The sequence below is a fragment of the Coffea eugenioides genome, chromosome 10, assembly GCF_003713205.1.
Source record: "Coffea eugenioides isolate CCC68of chromosome 10, Ceug_1.0, whole genome shotgun sequence".
NCBI lineage: Eukaryota > Viridiplantae > Streptophyta > Magnoliopsida > Gentianales > Rubiaceae > Coffea > Coffea eugenioides.
Window position 1 is genome coordinate 32,230,231 of NC_040044.1, and position 19,257 is coordinate 32,249,487.

The 19,257-nt window shown below is 34.7% G+C and overlaps 2 protein-coding genes and 1 non-coding gene across 5 annotated transcripts; 2 read left to right on the forward strand and 1 right to left on the reverse strand.

Annotated features, from left to right (window-relative positions):
* The first annotated feature begins 1,577 nt into the window (after window positions 1-1,577).
* LOC113749020 (dehydration-responsive element-binding protein 1J-like) lies at window positions 1,578-9,429 on the forward strand. 3 transcript variants are annotated; one of them, XM_027292646.1, is made up of 6 exons: window positions 1,578-1,670; window positions 2,743-3,373; window positions 6,613-6,692; window positions 7,723-8,149; window positions 8,778-8,823; window positions 8,913-9,429. In XM_027292646.1, exons 2-6 carry the CDS (start codon window positions 2,783-2,785, stop codon window positions 8,996-8,998), a joined length of 1,230 nt encoding a protein of 409 aa, XP_027148447.1. In that variant the 5' UTR covers window positions 1,578-1,670; window positions 2,743-2,782; the 3' UTR covers window positions 8,999-9,429. The 3 variants fall into 3 exon arrangements, with proteins under 3 accessions (XP_027148447.1, XP_027148448.1, XP_027148449.1); XM_027292647.1 differs by having other exon boundaries at window positions 8,705-8,823; window positions 8,913-9,001; XM_027292648.1 differs by lacking the exon at window positions 8,778-8,823 and having other exon boundaries at window positions 8,913-8,999.
* A 1,847-nt stretch (window positions 9,430-11,276) lies between these two features.
* On the forward strand, window positions 11,277-16,792 carry LOC113748697. Its single transcript, XM_027292229.1, has 6 exons — window positions 11,277-11,609; window positions 13,821-13,906; window positions 14,340-15,563; window positions 15,683-15,907; window positions 15,996-16,120; window positions 16,207-16,792. The coding sequence occupies exons 1-6, from the start codon at window positions 11,607-11,609 to the stop codon at window positions 16,392-16,394; spliced, it is 1,851 nt and encodes a 616-aa protein (XP_027148030.1). The 5' UTR covers window positions 11,277-11,606; the 3' UTR covers window positions 16,395-16,792.
* A 76-nt stretch (window positions 16,793-16,868) lies between these two features.
* Window positions 16,869-16,940, reverse strand: TRNAP-AGG. The gene has a single exon. It is a non-coding gene; the product is annotated as a tRNA-Pro (tRNA).
* Between the last annotated feature and the right edge of the window lie 2,317 nt (window positions 16,941-19,257).

Genomic DNA, 19,257 nt, shown 5'->3' on the forward strand with positions numbered 1-19,257 from the left:
TTTACAAAAAGTGAGGTGCGATTGATATTTCTTTGAACACTATGCTTATATTTCTCGACTAAAATGTATCATATGCTAGTTTATGTTTTCTCAAGAAGACTCGTTAGACAAAAATTGTGCACGTGTATTAATTTTCCTACCACACAAAATATAAGTCAATATTCATTGAAACTTAAGGAAAATTTGATGCAAAATATTTGCAGAGTGAATTTATGAATAAAATTCTCTTTGTAATATTCAAAAATGATTATGAATTGGTGGTGCTCTTTTATTTTCTATATTTATACAATTTTTGTGCGACATATATATATATTTTTTTATTTTCAAGGAAAATGTGATATAGTTGGCAAGTTGGAATAGTGCATTGAAGATGACGAACTTAAAACAGTAGTGAGCTTTACCCTCCAAAAAAACCACCGCTATCCACCGACTTTCTGATGAGTAGGTGGGGTACTCGACCAAGACCAATTTTCATGATGGTCCCTTATATTTACTGTTAGTTTTGTTTTGTCCTCTCTATTTCACTTTAAACGGATTTAGCCCCCTGTATTTCAGTGTTAGAAAATTGTAGCTGCTTATGTTTTGGTGGTGTAGAATTTTGCACCTTTGTAGTTGAATTTTAACACAATTAGTTCCTTATTTTTACAAGATTGCTTTATTTATAGGAATATATTGAAATATCTAGCGACATAACATTTGAGAGAATTTTTACGAAAATTTAAATGTGAGAAACTAAAGATGAGATAAATACAATATACATATAAGAGTAAAATGTACTTAGCTAAAATATAAAAAGCTAAAGTAATGTTAGTATCCAAAGGGTAGTTCAAGTTATTGCATTTTCACTTAGAAAAAAATTATGAATAGATTAATCCAATATTGATTTGTCACTCCATGAAAAGTTTAGCTATGCACTTGGATTAAGTTGGATTCTCTCGTCCATGGGTTCAAATTTTGGCGAGTAAATCAATTATGGCATAATATGTAGTGATATTTGCTCAATTATCTCTAACTATTAGATAAAATTAACTTAGAATAAGGGATTAAAAGAAATAATTTTTTTTAAATCATCAAGTACTTTCAGTTAGTGAGTGAAAGGTTCTCAATTTTTAAGCTTAATATTATCAAATCTATTTCAATTTTTCCAATAATAATTGGAATACTTGATTTATACGAATATGGATTCAATTGTGCTTATAACTTCATTCATGTCCTAATTTCAACACTGTAGTCATTTGTAAAACTACTTAAACTTTTTGTGTACTATAAAATATTCTAAAAAATATTTCATTAGTGCAAAATTCATGAATAAAAAATTTTAAAAATCAAACATAACTTATTTGTTAGTAATTATTGTTCCGCATATTAGAATAAGTATTTGACGCTCACCCCTTAAAAATTATATCAATAATTATCCAAAACTTGAACGACTGAATGCGCCAAACTAGGAAAATGAGGGACTAAACCGAAACTAATCGAAAACAAGAAGGACTAACAACTGCAAATTTCCCTCGTCCAGAGCCACTTTAACCGAAGAAAACAATTGTCACATTCACACACATAAACACACATTCTCTCTCCCCCAAAAACACACACCAAAACAGGGAAAGAGAGAATTTGCTAAGGGGGAAAAAAATAGAATTTTTGCTCTCATTCAATAATTCTCAGAGGTAAATTCAGTTAAACCCCAGCATGAATTCTTTTGTTTTCATGATGCAAAAAAGGATGCTTTAATTATTTTCCCTCAAACTCTTGTCGGTTTTGTATAACTGCTTATGATAGAACAAGTTAATTAAAGTGTAAATATTTATTTCTGGGTTGTGGGTTTTGTTTGCATGCCGTTAATTTTATGTTTCTTGCAGCTTATGAGATGGGTTTTTGTTAACTTTGAATTTAAACGAGAGACTAGTATTAATTTGGTTTTGTTCTTTCGTTTCCTTTATTTCTGGGGTCTGCTTATTTTGGTTGTAGTGCTTACTTTAGTATTCTGCTTTGATATCAGCACAATTAGGAATTATAATTGTTAGTTCAATGTTTATGTATTGATATTCAGATTCAACTTTTGTTTTTTCCTTTTTTTACTTAATCAATTGGAAAAGACTTTTTTTTTCATATTTGGACAAAAAATCTAATGAATGGGGAAGGATAAGAAGAATTGGTTTAACTGTGGGTAAACATATGTACTCCTTGAAAGAAAATCTTTGTAAGGGGATGGATTACAAGAAATTGGAAGGATTCAAAAGAGGTACTAGATATGGAGAATTTGTGCTGAAATAAACGCATCTTGGACTGTTTGAGAGAATACTTGTATAAAAGAAACTAGTAGCCGTGTTTGTTTAGCTAACTAACTTGCAAATTACCGATTAACTGTTTTATTTAGTTTGAAGGGATAAGAAGCTTGGTGATCACAACCTGAACTAATAGTTTCGGAAATTTGATGATAATTATCAGAAAATAGTTGGTGTTAGTGATTATTAGTCAGCGGCAAGTTTACTTGAAGGTTTTATTTCCATTCGACCATGGTTTTGCCATGCATAGCAGTTTGATGACCTGTGAGGAGTTGTAAAGTTTTCTTATAGATCTTCTTTTTGGATACATGGAATTATGCAAAGTAATCAGCCGAAGCTTTGTTCTTATGTATAGTATGTGTATATTTATTTATGTATGTGTGTGTATTTGTTTCTGCATGTTAATCTTGTCAAAAATGAGAGAATTTGAGATCTCACCTTTTACTTTTCACAGTGAGTTATAGTGGAACTCTTCTTTGTCATGATAAAAAAGAATGAGTCCACTTAAACCAGCTTCTGATGAGACTTCTTTGACTCTGGGCCCTTTTGGAAGAAAGAATTCCAAGCGCCGGAGTGATGCATCAAAACATGTGGCTGAGACTCTTAACAAGTGGAAAGAGTACTTTGATAAAATTGAATCTATCAATGGTAAGCTGGTGCGTAAAGCTCCAGGGAGAGGATCAAAAAAGGGATGTATGAAAGGTAAAGGAGGTCCTGAGAACTCTCGTCATAATTATAGAGGTGTCAGGCAGAGGACATGGGGTAAATGGGTTGCTGAAATACGGGAACCCAAAAAGGGTAGTAGACTTTGGTTGGGTACATTTGGTACTGCAATTGAAGCTGCCCTGGCATATGATAAAGCCGCAAGAGTAATGTATGGTCCTTCTGCACAGCTCAACCTCCCAAACTATAACGTAGTAAAAGAGGCTTCTACTGAACCTTCTTTGGAGTTGACAATGTCGATACCAGAGTCCACTCTAACCACTTCCCATGCAGAGTTTGCCAAGGCTGAGGATTCGAAAGTGACGTCTGAAACAAGTTATCATAGTGCAAGCGTTCCCAGCAAAGCTGGCAAGGAAGAAATGGTAATGGTGAAAACTTTTGGTAAATCAATAATTTCATACTAGGAAAAGGAACATTTTTTTTCTTTTGGAAGAAGTATATACTGACGGAGAATTAAATAGTTAGTTTCCTGTATTATGCTTTGCCTTATTTGCTGTTGCCATCCTGCCTTGTTCTTTGTGCTGTTGTTCATTAGATCTCTGAAAAGTAGAAACAAAATGTTCTGTTTGGTTTGATAATCTTAGCTTTAAATTCAGCAACAAGTACCTTTTTAATTGTTTCAAACAAACCCTGAATAAAAATTTCACCTCTTTGTCAAGTTTTATAATTTCTGCTGTTCCTAATGGGATTCTTTTGATTTTTCTTGAACTCTGTAATCATCATCCAACTCTATGATTGTCTTCTTTTATGGCATTTACTTGAATAGGGATAGAAATGTCTGGATAGAGGCAGTCAAAGGATGCATGCATGACTTGTTTCTTGTGATTACGATTCCATAACTAAATGTTGCTCAAAAACTGCTTTCCAGTTAGTTGTGATCATCCAAATTTTTAATATGCTCTTCTTTTTCACTCTGAGAAGAAAAAACTAGCTCAACAAGGTATATAGTTTACTCACACTGACATTGAGCCAGAGAATTGCGCCTTGGGAAAGATAATTGGAACATTGCAAGTGAATCTGTATCTTCTTGCTTCACAACTCTTTTTTCGTGTTCAATTTTTCAATGTTGTATTATATCTGGAAGGATAAGAGATGAACATATGTAGAATGGTTAAGTAGAAAATTTCTATTGCTACTTTTATTTCGCTATTGACTTTGGTTGTCGACCTGGATTGTAAGTGCCCAGCTTTTAGATCTTGGATCTATGTTATTGCCTTTATGTTATCTAGGGGATCTATCTTTGTGCCCCTACTGTGCTAGGTCCCAAATACCATAGGTGTATGGGCAAATTACCAGACATGAGATCCATCATGAGGGAGTATACATGTCTTTTTTGCTAGACTTGTGCTGCCTTTTGTGTGGAATCATTTGTAATTTGTATAATTTTACCTTTTAACACTTATTATGGAGGTAAATAGATGACATTCTAGAAGTTTGTACTGTTTTAACTTCTAAGATCAAGTTACTTGTTAATATGTTGTTTTATATTGGTACTGATTATGGGAGCAAATGCTTTAGAAAGTTTATTGACTCATTGAAAGAAGAAGATGTATGGATCCTTCAAGCTTGAGTTACTGATATCAAAGATTGGAAGTTGCCTGGTATAATGAATAAATTTCCACGTGTATGCTTCTCTATTCCTTTGAGTTTTATGTAGTTAAATTGTTATTGTGATATCATCACCGCAGGGATATTCGGTTTCCCTTTTTAACTTTCATAACTGTTCTTTGTCATTCATTTGGCCGTAAACATCGGATGGTGTTGTCTGATAAGTAAATGGGTAAGCTTCCCTTCTTTTTGTTTCCCATTTATCCAGATGGCTGCCCCATGGAGTGTGTAGAATCTGATAAGTTAAACCAAAGACTAACTCATACTCTTTTTATGCAGAAAGTGTAAGAAAACAAGGATCTATCTACCTGCATTCTTGCTATGTTTAATAAGCTTTAACTCTTTAGTTATTCGTTCATTCTAGGTTCTGTAAACTACCTGACTATTTGGTAGTCTTTTTTGCATTGGCAAGTCATATTGTGCCCAACTGAGTGGAAGGTAGGAATGGCATACAGGTGTTACTCTTTTTCTACACTAATGTATACTAGTTTATCCTTTTTTCGTAATTAAAACTTTGAGATGAGTATTCAACACGGCTTTTTAAGTATTAAAACTTTCATTTTGAGAAACAGGGGCTAAGCTTGTGATATGTTATTTATTTATGATCTGATTTGATACTTTGCAGAGTAATCTGATCTATATAACTTTCTAAATGTATATACTTTAAAAAAGCTAGTTTTAGGGACACAGTCAATGTGTGTTCAATTTAAAAATAATTAAAATGAATTAATATTATATAAATTTTGTTTTTCACATAAATACAATTTATATGAATTTATTAAAGAACTTTGATTTATAAGGTTATAGTAATTGGTAATTACAATACTTAGGGTGGTTATGAGTAGTTATTTTGGCAAAATGTAATTAGTTAATTAAGGTAGAAATTAGTTTCTATAAGGATAAAATTGGAAGTTCAAAAAATGACCAAAAAAAAAAAAAGTTTACACCAACTGCTATCCCTCTGACTTTATATATTGTATAGATAGATATCGATGGTGATCATGCATGAAAATCTGACATACTAGTTTTACTGAATAATAATCTTTTGTGAGCCTGGACTTTGATTTTTAGAACTAAAAGTTCCAGATATTCTACCTTTTTATGCCAGAGATGAAGTTTTTCCTGCATGAAATCTTACCAGGATTGATTTGTGACAACAGCCAATTTGGGATTTGGAGTATACCTTAGGTATTTTCTAAAAGAGATAGAGAAGACGAAAATGATTGAAATAGAGGAAGAGAGAGAACATAGAACGGTGTAAATGAGATGATGCATCAAGTTTCTATTTATCAGTCTTTTGCATACTAAAAAATAAACTGCTTAAAGGGGCAATTTCAACCAATTCTTATGCATGTTATGGCATCATTGTAAATTGATTTTTTAAAAATAGTCTAAATGCTCTTTGTTGGTTTCTTTCCATTAATTACCTGTGCTACAATGACTCTCTCTCTCTCCTCTCTCTCTCACACACACACAGAGGCACACACACATTTATTGGTACAATTCTTACTTTCCGTACATTTAACTGATTAAATTTGTGAGATGAAATATATACACTTTTTATATGTGGTATTTGACTTGTTAACACAAAGGCTGTTAGTATATGCATGATCCATCTTGTGAGCCTAATATGAGAAGCTTGTTCTCTAAACCACATGGGTTGGAATATATTTGAAAGGATAAACAATTGGAAAAGCTCTGTAATTTATAGCTGTGGGTTGCCAATGAATCTATTGGAAAAAGTTCTGTAATTTATAGCTGTATGCTGCCAATGAATCTAAGTTCTGGCAGAGTGGGATGAGATTGCCTTTGTAAAACTGTCTTGTGCTCTTTATACCATGTTCCCTGAGTCATCTTGGTTAGGATCCATTAAATCTGAGAACTATTTCCACAACTGTCTTTCCCTTGTAGTAATCACAAAATTTCTGTTGACGTTTAAAACCTCATAGAATTTAGTACCTCAAGTACGTTCCAATACTTTTTGTCATTGCAGGTGACAAGCTTTCCAGAGCATGGTGAGAAAGGGAGTTCTAGTCCTCTGCTTTCCTCTGTTGAAAGTCAAGTCGTGCATGAGTAAGTTGTGAGACATCCAACTACTTTTAGCTCCAAATGAAAAGAATAGTTTTCCTGTTGACATCATTTGGTAATAGATTTTGGCTCTTCAGCTGAGTAGCATATTTTACGGTTCTACCCAAAAAAAAAAGAATTAAAGAAAAGGCAGAAAATAGGCGCTTTAAATTTTGTCTTTTCTAAGGTCATCTTCTGCTTTCTTTTGCTCTATTCTTTTGCAGCCGGGTGCTTGCTTATGTTGGATGCTTTATATTTACAAGAATAATTCAATCTCTTAGAAGTGAATTAACTTGGTTGTTGGTACTGGGAATTTTTGCTGTAGCGCATGTCACTTACTCTGGGGTCATAGATCAATTTAGTGGGTGGTGAGTTGGTAAAACCACCCCAAGTGTCTAGCTGGGACTGCCTGGTTAAGAGTATTCCTCATTTTTTTTCTTTGTACTCGGACTAAATGATACCCTGGGTGTGAAAGAAAGTGTGGGGACAATTATATTTCTGTCTTCTGGATCCATTTTTATGGTTTCTGCCCTTAAAGTTATGGATTCTTGATTTCATAATATAAGTGGTAGCAGTTTTGATTATTTATTTGTTTTCACAGGTGAACACTGAGATAGTTATGTTAAACCATGACTTGCTCAAGGACATTCTTTTTAGTGTTGCAGATTTGAGTTTCATATGCTATGTAGGTACTTAGGTTTAGGGGACTAATATACATATATAAATATGTGGCATTTTTTGAAACTGAGGAGAGTTGCAAAATTAGGCATGATTAAAGAACAAAAAGGAGAAGAGTGAAAATTAGGGTTTAACATTGTTATGCTCATCTTAACTGTTACCAAAGTGCATGAAGTAAAAAATTTTTGGTTGGACTGATATATATAAGCTTCCTAATGACTTTGAGAACATAATTTGCCTCCCATCTCTGAATTTTGTTCATTAGGTAATAGGTGGTTTAAATGGTACTCACTTTGTTTTGGGAAATGTAATGGGGGTCTCAAAACAATAACAGGACTTTTCTTCTTTACAATTTCAGGAATAGTAAGTCAAGTTGCAATGATGAAGCATCTCAGCATGTGATAGATTCTCCAACAGAAAGGAAAGAGGTCACTGATAAAAGTGGCCCAATGGATGAAGGTTGCAAGACTATGTATGAGGAGAATTCTGAAAATTCAACAAAAGAATGCATAATCCCAAGGGGACTGGAGAAATCAGATAGCAACTATGAATGTGTCGAAGAGATGCCATTGGCTGAATGGTTTGCTGAGATTCGGAACAGAAATATGAGAGATAGACTCCCTTTGGGAACAGTTGGCACTGCAAGGTCGATAAATGGTGCTTCTTCCTGGCTTAAACTTTCAAATGATTGCTCAAAAGTGTCTACGAGAGAATCCTTCTTGGTTCCCACTGTCTTGGCTTCTAACTGCAAAACGACATCTAAGTGCAAGAATGAAAGTCCAGAGGTGAGGTCTAGTTGTAATATGATGTATTAAGTTCTAAGGCTTATCTACTTTATTTTACAGGTTCCTATCATTTCACAAATGGCAAACTATTCTATTCATTGTTATGGAGAAAAGATTGACCTCTGAAATTGGAATGCTGTGGGTATTTTGCACCAAGTTAGTGACCACCTAGTTCCCATACTCTTGTTTGTGTTGCATTTTAGGGTTCTAAAGACGAGAAACAGAAATTCAAATGGTGCTCTCTTCTTCCATGCAATAGCTAGTTACCCACTTAAAGACAATCTGAATGGCCTATAATCTACTATTCACCAAAGCTAGAAATTTTTTGAGCTACGGACTTGAGCACAATCCTCAATTATTTTCCTGGTGCTTTTCTCTGCTATTTCCTTCTGCTGGTTGCTGTTGATTTTCTCTTTCATTAACTAAAGCCGTTGCTGTTTGCTGCTTGTTTCTTCTATAATTCACTAGTGTGTTGTGCTAGTGAGCAGTGATAATCTATTTAGTATTTCATGAATGAGCTTACTGCTTTTGTCAATTCCGTTGCTAACTTAAAAGGTCTTCATTTACCACCTTACGATGGCATTTTCGTATATGCTCGGTTGCTCCGTGTCTTCTGGATATATGTCAGACTTGTCAGTGCCTCGACTTTGGAGATGAAAATGATAGTTTTGAAGGTTTCTTTCCTTGCAGAAGTTGTTCCCTTTCTACATAAAACCTCTCCTGGCTTTGCTTTTGTTCATAGAAGATGAATTGCTTGCTGCAGGTTTAGGGACTAAGCTTCATCATCCTGGTCCTCCAAATGTTCTGTCTACATCCTGTTTCCTTCTCCAAGCTCCCTTTTGCAAGTGAACGATGGTGGCGCTTCGAGAGTAAATGCTGCAGACCAGCATATGGAAGGCCTAAAATTAATCTCTCATAACCTGGTTGATGTTTATGTTGACTGTTGAGAATGGTTCTCAGAGCCCTTCGGAATAGTCTGGACAGGAAAAGCAAACCTTTCACTTGTTCAACATAGGTTCAGCTGCTAGAAAGGTAGAGGGTATTAGTTTCTTGTTTAATCATTCAATGTAGTCAGTCCGCGGATATTATGTCTAATGTAGGATGCTTCTCAACTTGTAATCATTTCTATGGTAAGCCTTTTTCTTTGCATTAGCTAATGTTGTTTTAGATTAGATAAAGTGTGATGCACTCACATTAGGACTTGATCTTTTATGTAATTATTGAGGTAAGGTTTTAGGCCTTCCCCTCCTGGTAATCACATTTGATTATTTTCACTGCCCTTTCTGTTTTGTGTGAAAGTAGAATGCCTTCTTCCCATAGTTTTTTTTAGCAAGAGCATCCATGAATAATCCATCACTAATGCGAACGACAACCTTCATAAACTTGGTTATTATTATTATTTTAGAATCTTTTTCATAATAAGGAAGATTACTAGTGATTCCCACTTACGTCTGGATGATTCGAATCCGTGATCACTTGTTTATATATATGATTACAAGTAAAGCATCTTATCAACCTAATTGCACTTGATTGTCACCATAAACTCAAGTGTTTGATGAAAACAGCACCGGTAAAATTAATCCTCAAACTATTACCTGGTGGTTGGTGGCCGCTTCTTTGTTGGATATAATGATGAGGTGAAAGTTTACTTCACGGAAAGCTGTAAGATAATTTGGACCAAAGCTTAGAAAGAATAATGTCATTGCAATTGTTCTTTCCATCCATAAAAGCCAATGCCCAAACCAGAATAGAGAATGGATAAAGGAACAAGAAAATGTGGCAAGAGATATTTTGCTGCATTTGAACTCTAATCACAGTTAGCTGTGAAAGATAAATGATTGATACATTTTCAGTTAAAGGGAATACAGAAAATTTAAGATGTTAAGGTAGATAAAACTTAAAAGTTAAGAGTTCATCTTATAGAATGAATTTCAATCTCCTACTTATTTACTGCTTCCTAATGGGAAAGAAATTCCCTTACTTTTGCTTTCTGATTGAGGTATAATAAACGAAAACCATCCGAGAATTAATTTTATACACACTGTCAGCGAAATCATTTCTTTCTCGTTGGAAAGTAAGTGGGAGATTGAAATTCACTCCAGTCAAAATAATTGAAATATTTGTAGCAAGAGGAGAATTTTCAATGGTAATAATTTGTGATACAACAGTGAAGTCATGCCTTTGCATTTGGTTGCCAATTCATGTAGGATACATGATAAAAGTTATATGTGCAATTTCTTATACAAGAAATAATAAAAGCAAGTGTTTTTTTATTTTTATTGTTTTGATAACAATGCTAGAAGATTTTTTATTTAAACATTTTTAAATTGAAAAATTCGCTTTAATTTATCAATTAAAGGAAGATGCATGATAAAAGCAAGAAGTTTTTTTTTTTTGAGTCTATTTAGTGTAATGTTATGAAATTAATGGAATACAGATGTACATTCATCCCTCTAAATAAATTAATTAATACATTCATCTCCACTAATGATTCATCAATAAATTCATAACACTTCAAAGGATATAAACTTCCCCATTAACAGAGATCATTGAAACCTCATTTGTATATAATTGTATTGAAGAGATGTACCTGATGAGATAAAGATAATAAAGAACACGGAAATGTTATTTGTCCTTCCAATTTTGTTAATCACACTTTTATTATCGTTTTAATCATAAAATTTTTATTTATTAGACTATGTGATAAAACAAACGGTGAGAGTGTAAATAACAAAAAATGGAATGGAAATAACATTTCTGATTTCCCTAAAGAATAATACATTTTCCTATTTGAGCTTCTTGTCTTTATTTTTTCTAACTTTTGTTAGCATTCATATATTAAGTTTACAGGGTTATCAAGTCTTGAGTTTATATATTAACTTTTGTTAGTTAATTTGATCAAGTATTATCAAATTTACAGCATGAAAATCATTAAAAATCCAAAAATTAACAAACCAAATACCCCCAAAACATCAATAGAAACGAAAACCTCAAAAATTTACCCGGGCAGCCAGCGCGTGAAGCACCAACGCCAGCCTGAGTTCCATTTTCTTGCCGCTCAGTACCTGTACTCTCCGGAATTTACACTCCTCTGTTCTATTCTGTTGGCGCTATTTATATTTTATACAGGGTTGCTGAAAAATTCGAAAAAGAAAGTGGGGGAAAAAAAGAAAATAGAGCTCCTCAAAATCCCCATTTCCCATTAATGCCTTACTTGAATTGTCACTAATCAGTCGCGGGAAAAAGCCCTGACAAATTTTTCACTGATTTGATAGTCTTTTTTACTAGTATTCTTTGCCAATCCAAAGAGGGCCTTGAGGTTTTACTCTTTCAAAGAACAGAATTTCACTATTAGGGCTCTTCTAGTTTGGCTGTTGAAATGAGGTCTGTGATGGGATTTTCCTGAAATTCGTTAGCTTTGATTGGTTTCTTCCCGGGCTCTTCAAATTATCCCACCATGGTAGTTTTTTCTTCCATATTTTGTTGAATATGTATATTTTTTTTTAGCGAATTTCTGTTGTACTTGATGCGTGTAATTGGACATAGTCCAAACATGAAATGTAGTATATCTTGTTGCATGCAGATAATAATCCTTTTTTTCTAAAGGAGTAATCTTTAAGTTTCTGTTCATTGAATGCTGATTTGATAATTTGGTTCCGGGATTCATCCTTTTGTAGGAAGGAATTACTTCTAAAGTTTCATTTTTTTTCTTCCATTCGAGGCCCGGGAAAGTTTTGGAATTGGGGGTCCAATTATCTGGGAAATTTTGTAACTATGCAGTCCCTTTTCTTTATCTGTTTGGTTATTTAATGAGCAAATTTATAAGTGTCTATGGCAATATGATTAGTAGGGAAAATGAATATAGAGAACATAGTGCGGTTGGCATATGTGTCGCTGTGGAGTTGTTTTTGGTTTTGAGGAGAGTTGCTGAAGAGGGTCATAATTATCCGTGCACCATCAGGATAAGGACGGATGAATAATTTTAGTTTGTTGATAAAATGGATATGATGCTGTAGGAGTCCTTTCTTTCTAAAGTATGAAAGGCATTCCCTTTTCACAAGGTGTAATGCTGAGAAGATAAAAAGGTAATCAAAGAACATGTTTCTGATCATCTGATAGGTTTGTTTATTGGAGTTCATGTTGTGATTCGGTAAGACTGACCTGACTGTACTATGGAGATGTATCAGATCCTAGGGCTTCTTCTTTTGATGTTTAGTCTACTCTGTGTTTTTCAAATTCTGAAGATGGAATGGTTTGTTCCATACAAAGTGAAAGTACTTCTTGTACATGTTGTAGATTCATCAGCAGACATATTTAATGGCGTTATTGTTCTTTTTTACTTAATTCTGTTTACCAAGTTTACTGGGCAAATCCTCAGAATATTTGTCCTTCCAAAAAAAAAATCTGCCCAATATGGTTGTGTGGAACTCGTGTATTAAAGTATGCATGGCGTGACGGGAGGTCGAGATTTTTTTTTTAAAAAAAGACAGGGCCATCGGTCCTACATGGCGTGACGGCCCAGTTTTAATTTTTTTTTAAAAATCTGTCAGGCCGTTGCGCGATGGTGGTGTGACGGCTGACAGCTTTTCGAAAAAAATATGTTGGCACAACGGGCCTGACACCTTTGGAAAAACAAAAAAGACCATTTCTAGGTAGCCGTTGATGAATCTTCCAATCAATGGCTACATAGAAATGGTCCTTTTTTTTTTTCCAAAGGTGTCAGGCCCATGGCGCGACAGGCCATATTTTTTTTCAAAGGTGTCAGCCGTCACGCAATGTAGGGCCGATGGCCCTTTGTCTTTTTTTTTTTTAAATATTGACCTCCCATCATGCCTACATGGCGCGACGGGCATACTTTAGTACGCGAGTTCCACACAGCCATATTTGGCAGATTTTTTGGGGACGTAACAATATTCTGAGGATTTGACAAGTTTACTGCGCAGTGCAACATTCTTCTTGTTGATAACCTACCTAAGATCAGAATTAATGCTGGTATCATCCATTGCTGAGGAACTCATGATATATGACAACTTTTTCCGTGGCATGCTGTAATATTTTGGCATTCATATATGTGCTGGTCTTTTCTGACCTGACTGAAACAATAGAAGTTGATGAAACTTCCTTTTTCTACTTCTTTCAGTAATTTGATTTCTTAGTAGTTGACACATATGGTGGGTAATTATGAGAACTCAAACCAAGTTGTTATCAAAGTTCTAAGTTAATATTCATGTTCTGAATGGCACTCAAACATTCTTTTGTAGTATATCATTTGCTGAATGAACATGCCACCTTAGATGCTTGAACAGCTTTTGGTTTAGAATGCTTGCTCATACTCTTGCGTTGCAATAATCTATAGAGTTCTCACAATTATCTTTCTTCTGCAAAAACGAGTTTCATTTGTTTGCTCAAGGTGTCTGGTTTTGGGGAAGAATTATGTACCTTTTTGTATGTCTGAGTTTACTCTAATTGTGCCCTTGTCTGACCTCCTTCAAAGGGTAAGCGTTATCCCCTGCCAAATATTTTCTTCTTAGTGGCATAATGGATATCCAACAGATATTCTTGGATAATTGCTATTTTATCAAATTTGATGGTGTTTGCAGGCCCAATGGCCTTAAGCTCATGTTATTTGGCTGTCTATATGATGCTACAATCTGTTTGCTTGGTGTTGCAGGTGAGAGTTTGCCTGCAATGTGGTGACAAAGGATTTTCTAGTGCATTGAATGAATGTGTGAAGTGTCAGAAATATTTTATTCACAGGTATGTTGAATTTGTACCTCTAGTCTTCCATGATTTCTGCACCTATTTGGGTATAAATAACCCCCCCCCCCCCAACACCCCAAAAAAAAAAAAAATTTGTACGCCAAAACAAACACAGAGACATTACCTGCTGTGTGCATCTATGCATTCAAACACCCTGCAAAACAGAGAAGTTGATCAAACAAGTATAGTGCAGCAGAATTGTCATACTTTAAAATTCAAAACATAATTGCTTCACTACTACTGCACATTACTTATCATGATTTTTGGCCTGAGTATTTAATTTCATTAAAGATAACAGTCACGTTTCTTCTTAATATAAAAATGTACAACCATACGCTTGATTTTCATGATTTTTGGTTTTTGTGTTGGAGGTGGATCAGTCTGAGAGTTAAATGTTTTTCGTTTGCTTTACCATTTGCTTCCTCTGCAGATATTGCCTAGATAAGTTACCAGAAAAACTCGATGAATTCGTCCATTGGGTTTGTGATATATGTGAGGTTGACTTGTCAAAGGAATTACCTTCCATGAAATTTAACCCTGTTCAAGATGAGGAAAGGGTCCATACTGGCTTTAAAGATGTTGATGGACAGTTGACAGTCGTTGAAGGAGAAAGAAGAAGACCAAGACTGAGGCCGAAGAAAAAGAGTGTAGCACTGTTAGGACAGGAAGACGATGAAAGACTTGAAAGTAGACCCTCTAGTCTACTTGAAGATGTTGAACTGGCTATGAGCTCTCCACTATTAACAGGGTTGGAGAAGAAAGAGGGCTCTTGCTCAGCAACCAAGGTGAAAGATCATAGATTTCAACTGGTTGATGCAAGCACAGACCTAGAGCTAACAGAGAAAAGCAATGGCTTGGATACAAGCTCAAAAGATATTGAAGGAGAAGAGATGGTTGTTGCCAGTAAAGGCAGAAAAAGAAAAATACTGCAGCTTAGGGTTAGCCCCTCTGAGCAAGTTCAAGATACTGTTTTGGCTACCAGTTCATTGTCAACAGATTTAAAGGAGAAAGAGGCCTGTTGCTCAATAGCCGAGGTGGAAGATCATAGACTTCAAACTGGTGATACAGATAGAAAGCTGGAGCTGACAGAGAGAAGCAACATAGAACATGAGTTATCTTCACTACATGATGAATTGACTTCCAATTCTCCGTTGTCAGCAGAATGCAAGGAGCATGTGGGCTTTTGCTCAGTAGCCGAGGTGGACCATAGATTTCATCTGGTTGAAGAAAGCACAGAGCTGGAGCTAGCAGAGAAAAGCAACAGTGCTCGTGAGGGAAGGAATAATACAACTTTAAAAGGTCTTGAAGGACAAAAGATGGTCATCACCAGCGAAGAAAGAAAAAGAAGAGGACCACAGCATGGGCACACTGAGCAAGATCAGCATGCTGCTAGTGCTACCAATACTCCATTGTCTACAGAATTAGAGATGAACGAGACTTCTTGCCCAGCAGCCAAGGTGGATGATCATGAGCTGTCTTCGCTCGAGAAGCTCAAAAAGGAGAGAATGGAGGTTAAATTTTCATCAGCTAATTTGCCACAAAAAGGTGCTGGGGAATGCTTGGAGGGTTCTCAATTAGCATCAGGTCATTTAGAAAATAATTTAACCGTTGACAATCGTGAACAGGCAGTGCCACGTATTGAGCCAATCTGGAGGTTGATGATTATTTGGTTTATATGTTATTGGTGAACTAAGTTATACATGTTTGCTTAAAAAAATTAAATAAATACATGCTTAGTGACCATGTTGACTTTCTTTCCTAATTTACTTACAGGGGAAATTTTGTCATACTGAACAAGGATTATCAAGAATTTGATGATGGATTAGTAGCTCATTTATCTAGCAAAGCATGTGAGAAAGTATATGAGGAGGCAATCTTGTTGCCATCAGCGCTTGAACTGGAAATGCTTGCCAAAATGGATTGCTGGCCAAAGAGTTTTCAAAAATCACAGCCATCTGATGACAATATTGCACTATATTTCTTTCCATTGGATAAAAGGTATTGCTTTCAGTACTTTGCCCTGCCCTAACCCACTTTATTTGTCCAAAATTTGGCTCATTTTGAACTTTGAGGCTCTTACCTGCAGGTCTGAAGGGCTTTTTGATTGTTTGGTTGAGGAGATGATGGACCAAGAACTTGCTATGAAAGCAATTGTCAAAAATGCAGAGCTCTTGATTTTTGCCTCTAATGAACTGCCACTTAGTTACTGGAGTGAGTTGCATCTCCTTTAATTGATGAGACACTTTAGCATTTTAGACTTGCTTAGAATTGAGTGTCTTAACAAATGCCTTTTACAGGATTTCAGGGGAAGTATTATCTGTGGGGTGTTTTTAGGGGGCAACAAGCCCCTGCTTCCAAGGCGGAAGGAATCCATGAAGGCATTGAAGAGGGAACAAAAACACTTGCGGGGGCCAAAAGTAATGATGCAGGAAGTCCTTTTGGTCCTTTGAGCAACAATGGTAATTTTGGGTCTGGCAAGTTTTGATGTATCATTGATTTCGCGTAGTAGTATACGTTCTACTCGTAGTGAGGATGCTTCCCCATTTGTGGAGAAAATTTTGCTACTCTTGGGCATGAATTATGTCTAAGACCTTTTGAAGATTTGGAGCTAGCATGGGATGGGGAAGAATGACAATAAAGATTGTGGGAAGAAGATATGGCATGAAATGCTGTGGACCTTAGGCCTCTAACAAGTTCATCATCCAATTACAAACTGTTCCATTCAACTGGCCACTTCCCATGCCAATAAAATTACTAGGGGAGTTGTAGTTATTTTTCTCTAGATCAACTGTAAATGTACTATGTTGTTGGGATGTATAATATAAAGAGAAAATTCCACCTTTGGTTCACTTAAATACTAGTACTGTTCAGATTTTGATGACATTTGCTTTACCTGGTCTGTAATGTGGCTTAATGACTCATGCAGTTTCCTGTCAAAAAAAAAATTAGCACAAATGTTGGGGTATTCCGAGAATTGAACTCGGGACCTCTCGCACCCTAAGCGAGAATCATACCACTAGACCAAATGCCCGTTTGTCCACTCTATATTAGGCAATATAAACCTCAAAAATGTTGTCCTCAACATATAGCTACAGGGTTACTGTTTTTGTCAGTAGTCCGTGTGGAAAGAGAACGGGTGTTCTATTCTATGCCATCAATCACATTCAGGCAAAATAAAATATCAAAAGAAGAGATAGGTTACTATAAAAATTTTCAACTAACCATCCAACTTGAATTGTAGCCTATTTTCTAATAAAATTTTACATTTTTATAGAAAAAAAACACATTTTTAACGGTGGTGATATGAAGCCTACAATTTATATGGTCACTAACAAAAAAAAAAAGATTTAAAGAGATTTACGTCCCATCTAAGACTGCGATAGCTTTTAAAAAAACACTTATGATACAAGTGCTTTTAAACTACAAAAAATTGGGCTATTTAAATAACGAAAAATTTGTTATCAAACAACTTATAAATACTTTCAATACTTAAAAGCAATTTTTTTTTTTTGTAAACGCACTGCAACTCCAAGCGGGGCCTTATGGATGATAGCTTTGTCTCTATTGCTTGTACCTCATTCAGTTAGACGTAAAAGACCATGCCCAAATGTTGGATTAGATGAAGTGACGCAATCTGTAATCTCAAATGTAAAAATTTCATTGCTTGCTAATGATTAAAGCGGCCAAATTTTCCAAGTGGCTATTTTGGAATTTGTCGGTGATGAATTTATGATTTTCATCGAATCTAAGGGGAGATGCAACTCATCAGAAAGGATTGTAGTTTTCCTATAATCCCCTATAATGTTCTTCTTCCATATTTTCTCTAAATTAGGTACAGAAAAGGAATAAATAAGAAGAAGTGGGCCAAAAAAACAAAAAAAAAAAAAGGGAAAATTGAACACCATACCATGTTCTTGATCTGATCATGATTTGGCTACGTCACTGAAAATGGCAATCTTCTATACTCCACCAAAATTGTTTCATTGTTTTAGCATTGGTCTGATATCACAGCTGAATACATCAATGACGACATATAAATACTTTGAATCTGCAATGTATTTGGACAGTCTGTGATGTGTGTTCTATGAGACAAAGGGCAGCTGAAGAAAGTTAAGACCTAAAGTAAAAAATAAAAGTAAAAGAAAGTTAAGTTCTACGGTTTTCAAACTCTTGTTATATTTGCATTTGTATCTCCCACCTTTTGATTTTTCTTTTCTTTGCCTTTTAAAAATCAAATCATAAATACGCTAGCTTGTAGACGTCAATTTGACTTTGATGTATCTTTATTGTATCCTTGGTCGTTGGATGATTTATTTATTTTTCCCTTGAACCAAGATTATTATATAAAAGGCCATTTTATTGTGTTCTCAATTGATTTTAAAAAATTGATTTTAGATTTTTTGGGTCCAAAAAAGTTGAAAATCAGAAGCAGGTTTTGAGTTGCGTTTGTATTTTGATTTTGGCCTTCTTTTTCATTTAGACTAAATTACCCTTCAAATTTTAACATAATTACTAAATTACCTAAAGATTAGGTAACTTTTTATAGACTTTCTATTTTCTTCCAATTCTTATCTCACTTTCAGATTCATCTATGTAAACTTTAATTTTCGCATCCGCCATTTAATCTTCATAAGAAAATTAATTAATTAAATTAAAAAGTTATTTAATTAGCACAGAAATGTATTTTTGTAACACATAAGGGTAACAAGGTCATCTTTCTATCAAAATCAGCTTTTTAACTCTTTTTTTTTTTGAGAATACCTACGCATTTATTATAATGGCTTTTCTAATAGTAAATGAGAACACATGAGTTATTCTAAAGAATTTGATTTTCAAAAATCAAATTTATAAAATCAACTTTTATAAAATCAATATCAGTTGAGAACAAGCCCTAAATGTCCTTTTTCTCATGTGATACATTTACTACAGACTAACTGATCCCAAATTATAAAATGACTTATTTCGCTCTTAATTTAAAACAAGTGGCATTTGTACTTCAAGAATAGCTTTTAATACTTTACCTTGCATTTTATGATGCGAAGGAAGGTAGAGTGTTAGAGAATTATTATGGAATGGAAAAAAATATATGATTTGCCTAATTTAATCAAAATGAAAGTTAATCCCTCACCGACATGGAGAATGTGTTTTACCTTATAAACTAGAGCTGAAGTAATGCACAAGAATTGCAAATGATTGAACAAGTTTCAAAGATTCGTCCCTAATTTAGTGATGGCCATTTCTTAATACTCCTATGGCTGGATTAGAACTTTGTAGTGCTTACATTTCCATGAAACCTGCTGGCACACCGCCTGGCCCTATATTGTGGAAATGATTAGAGGATAAGGAAG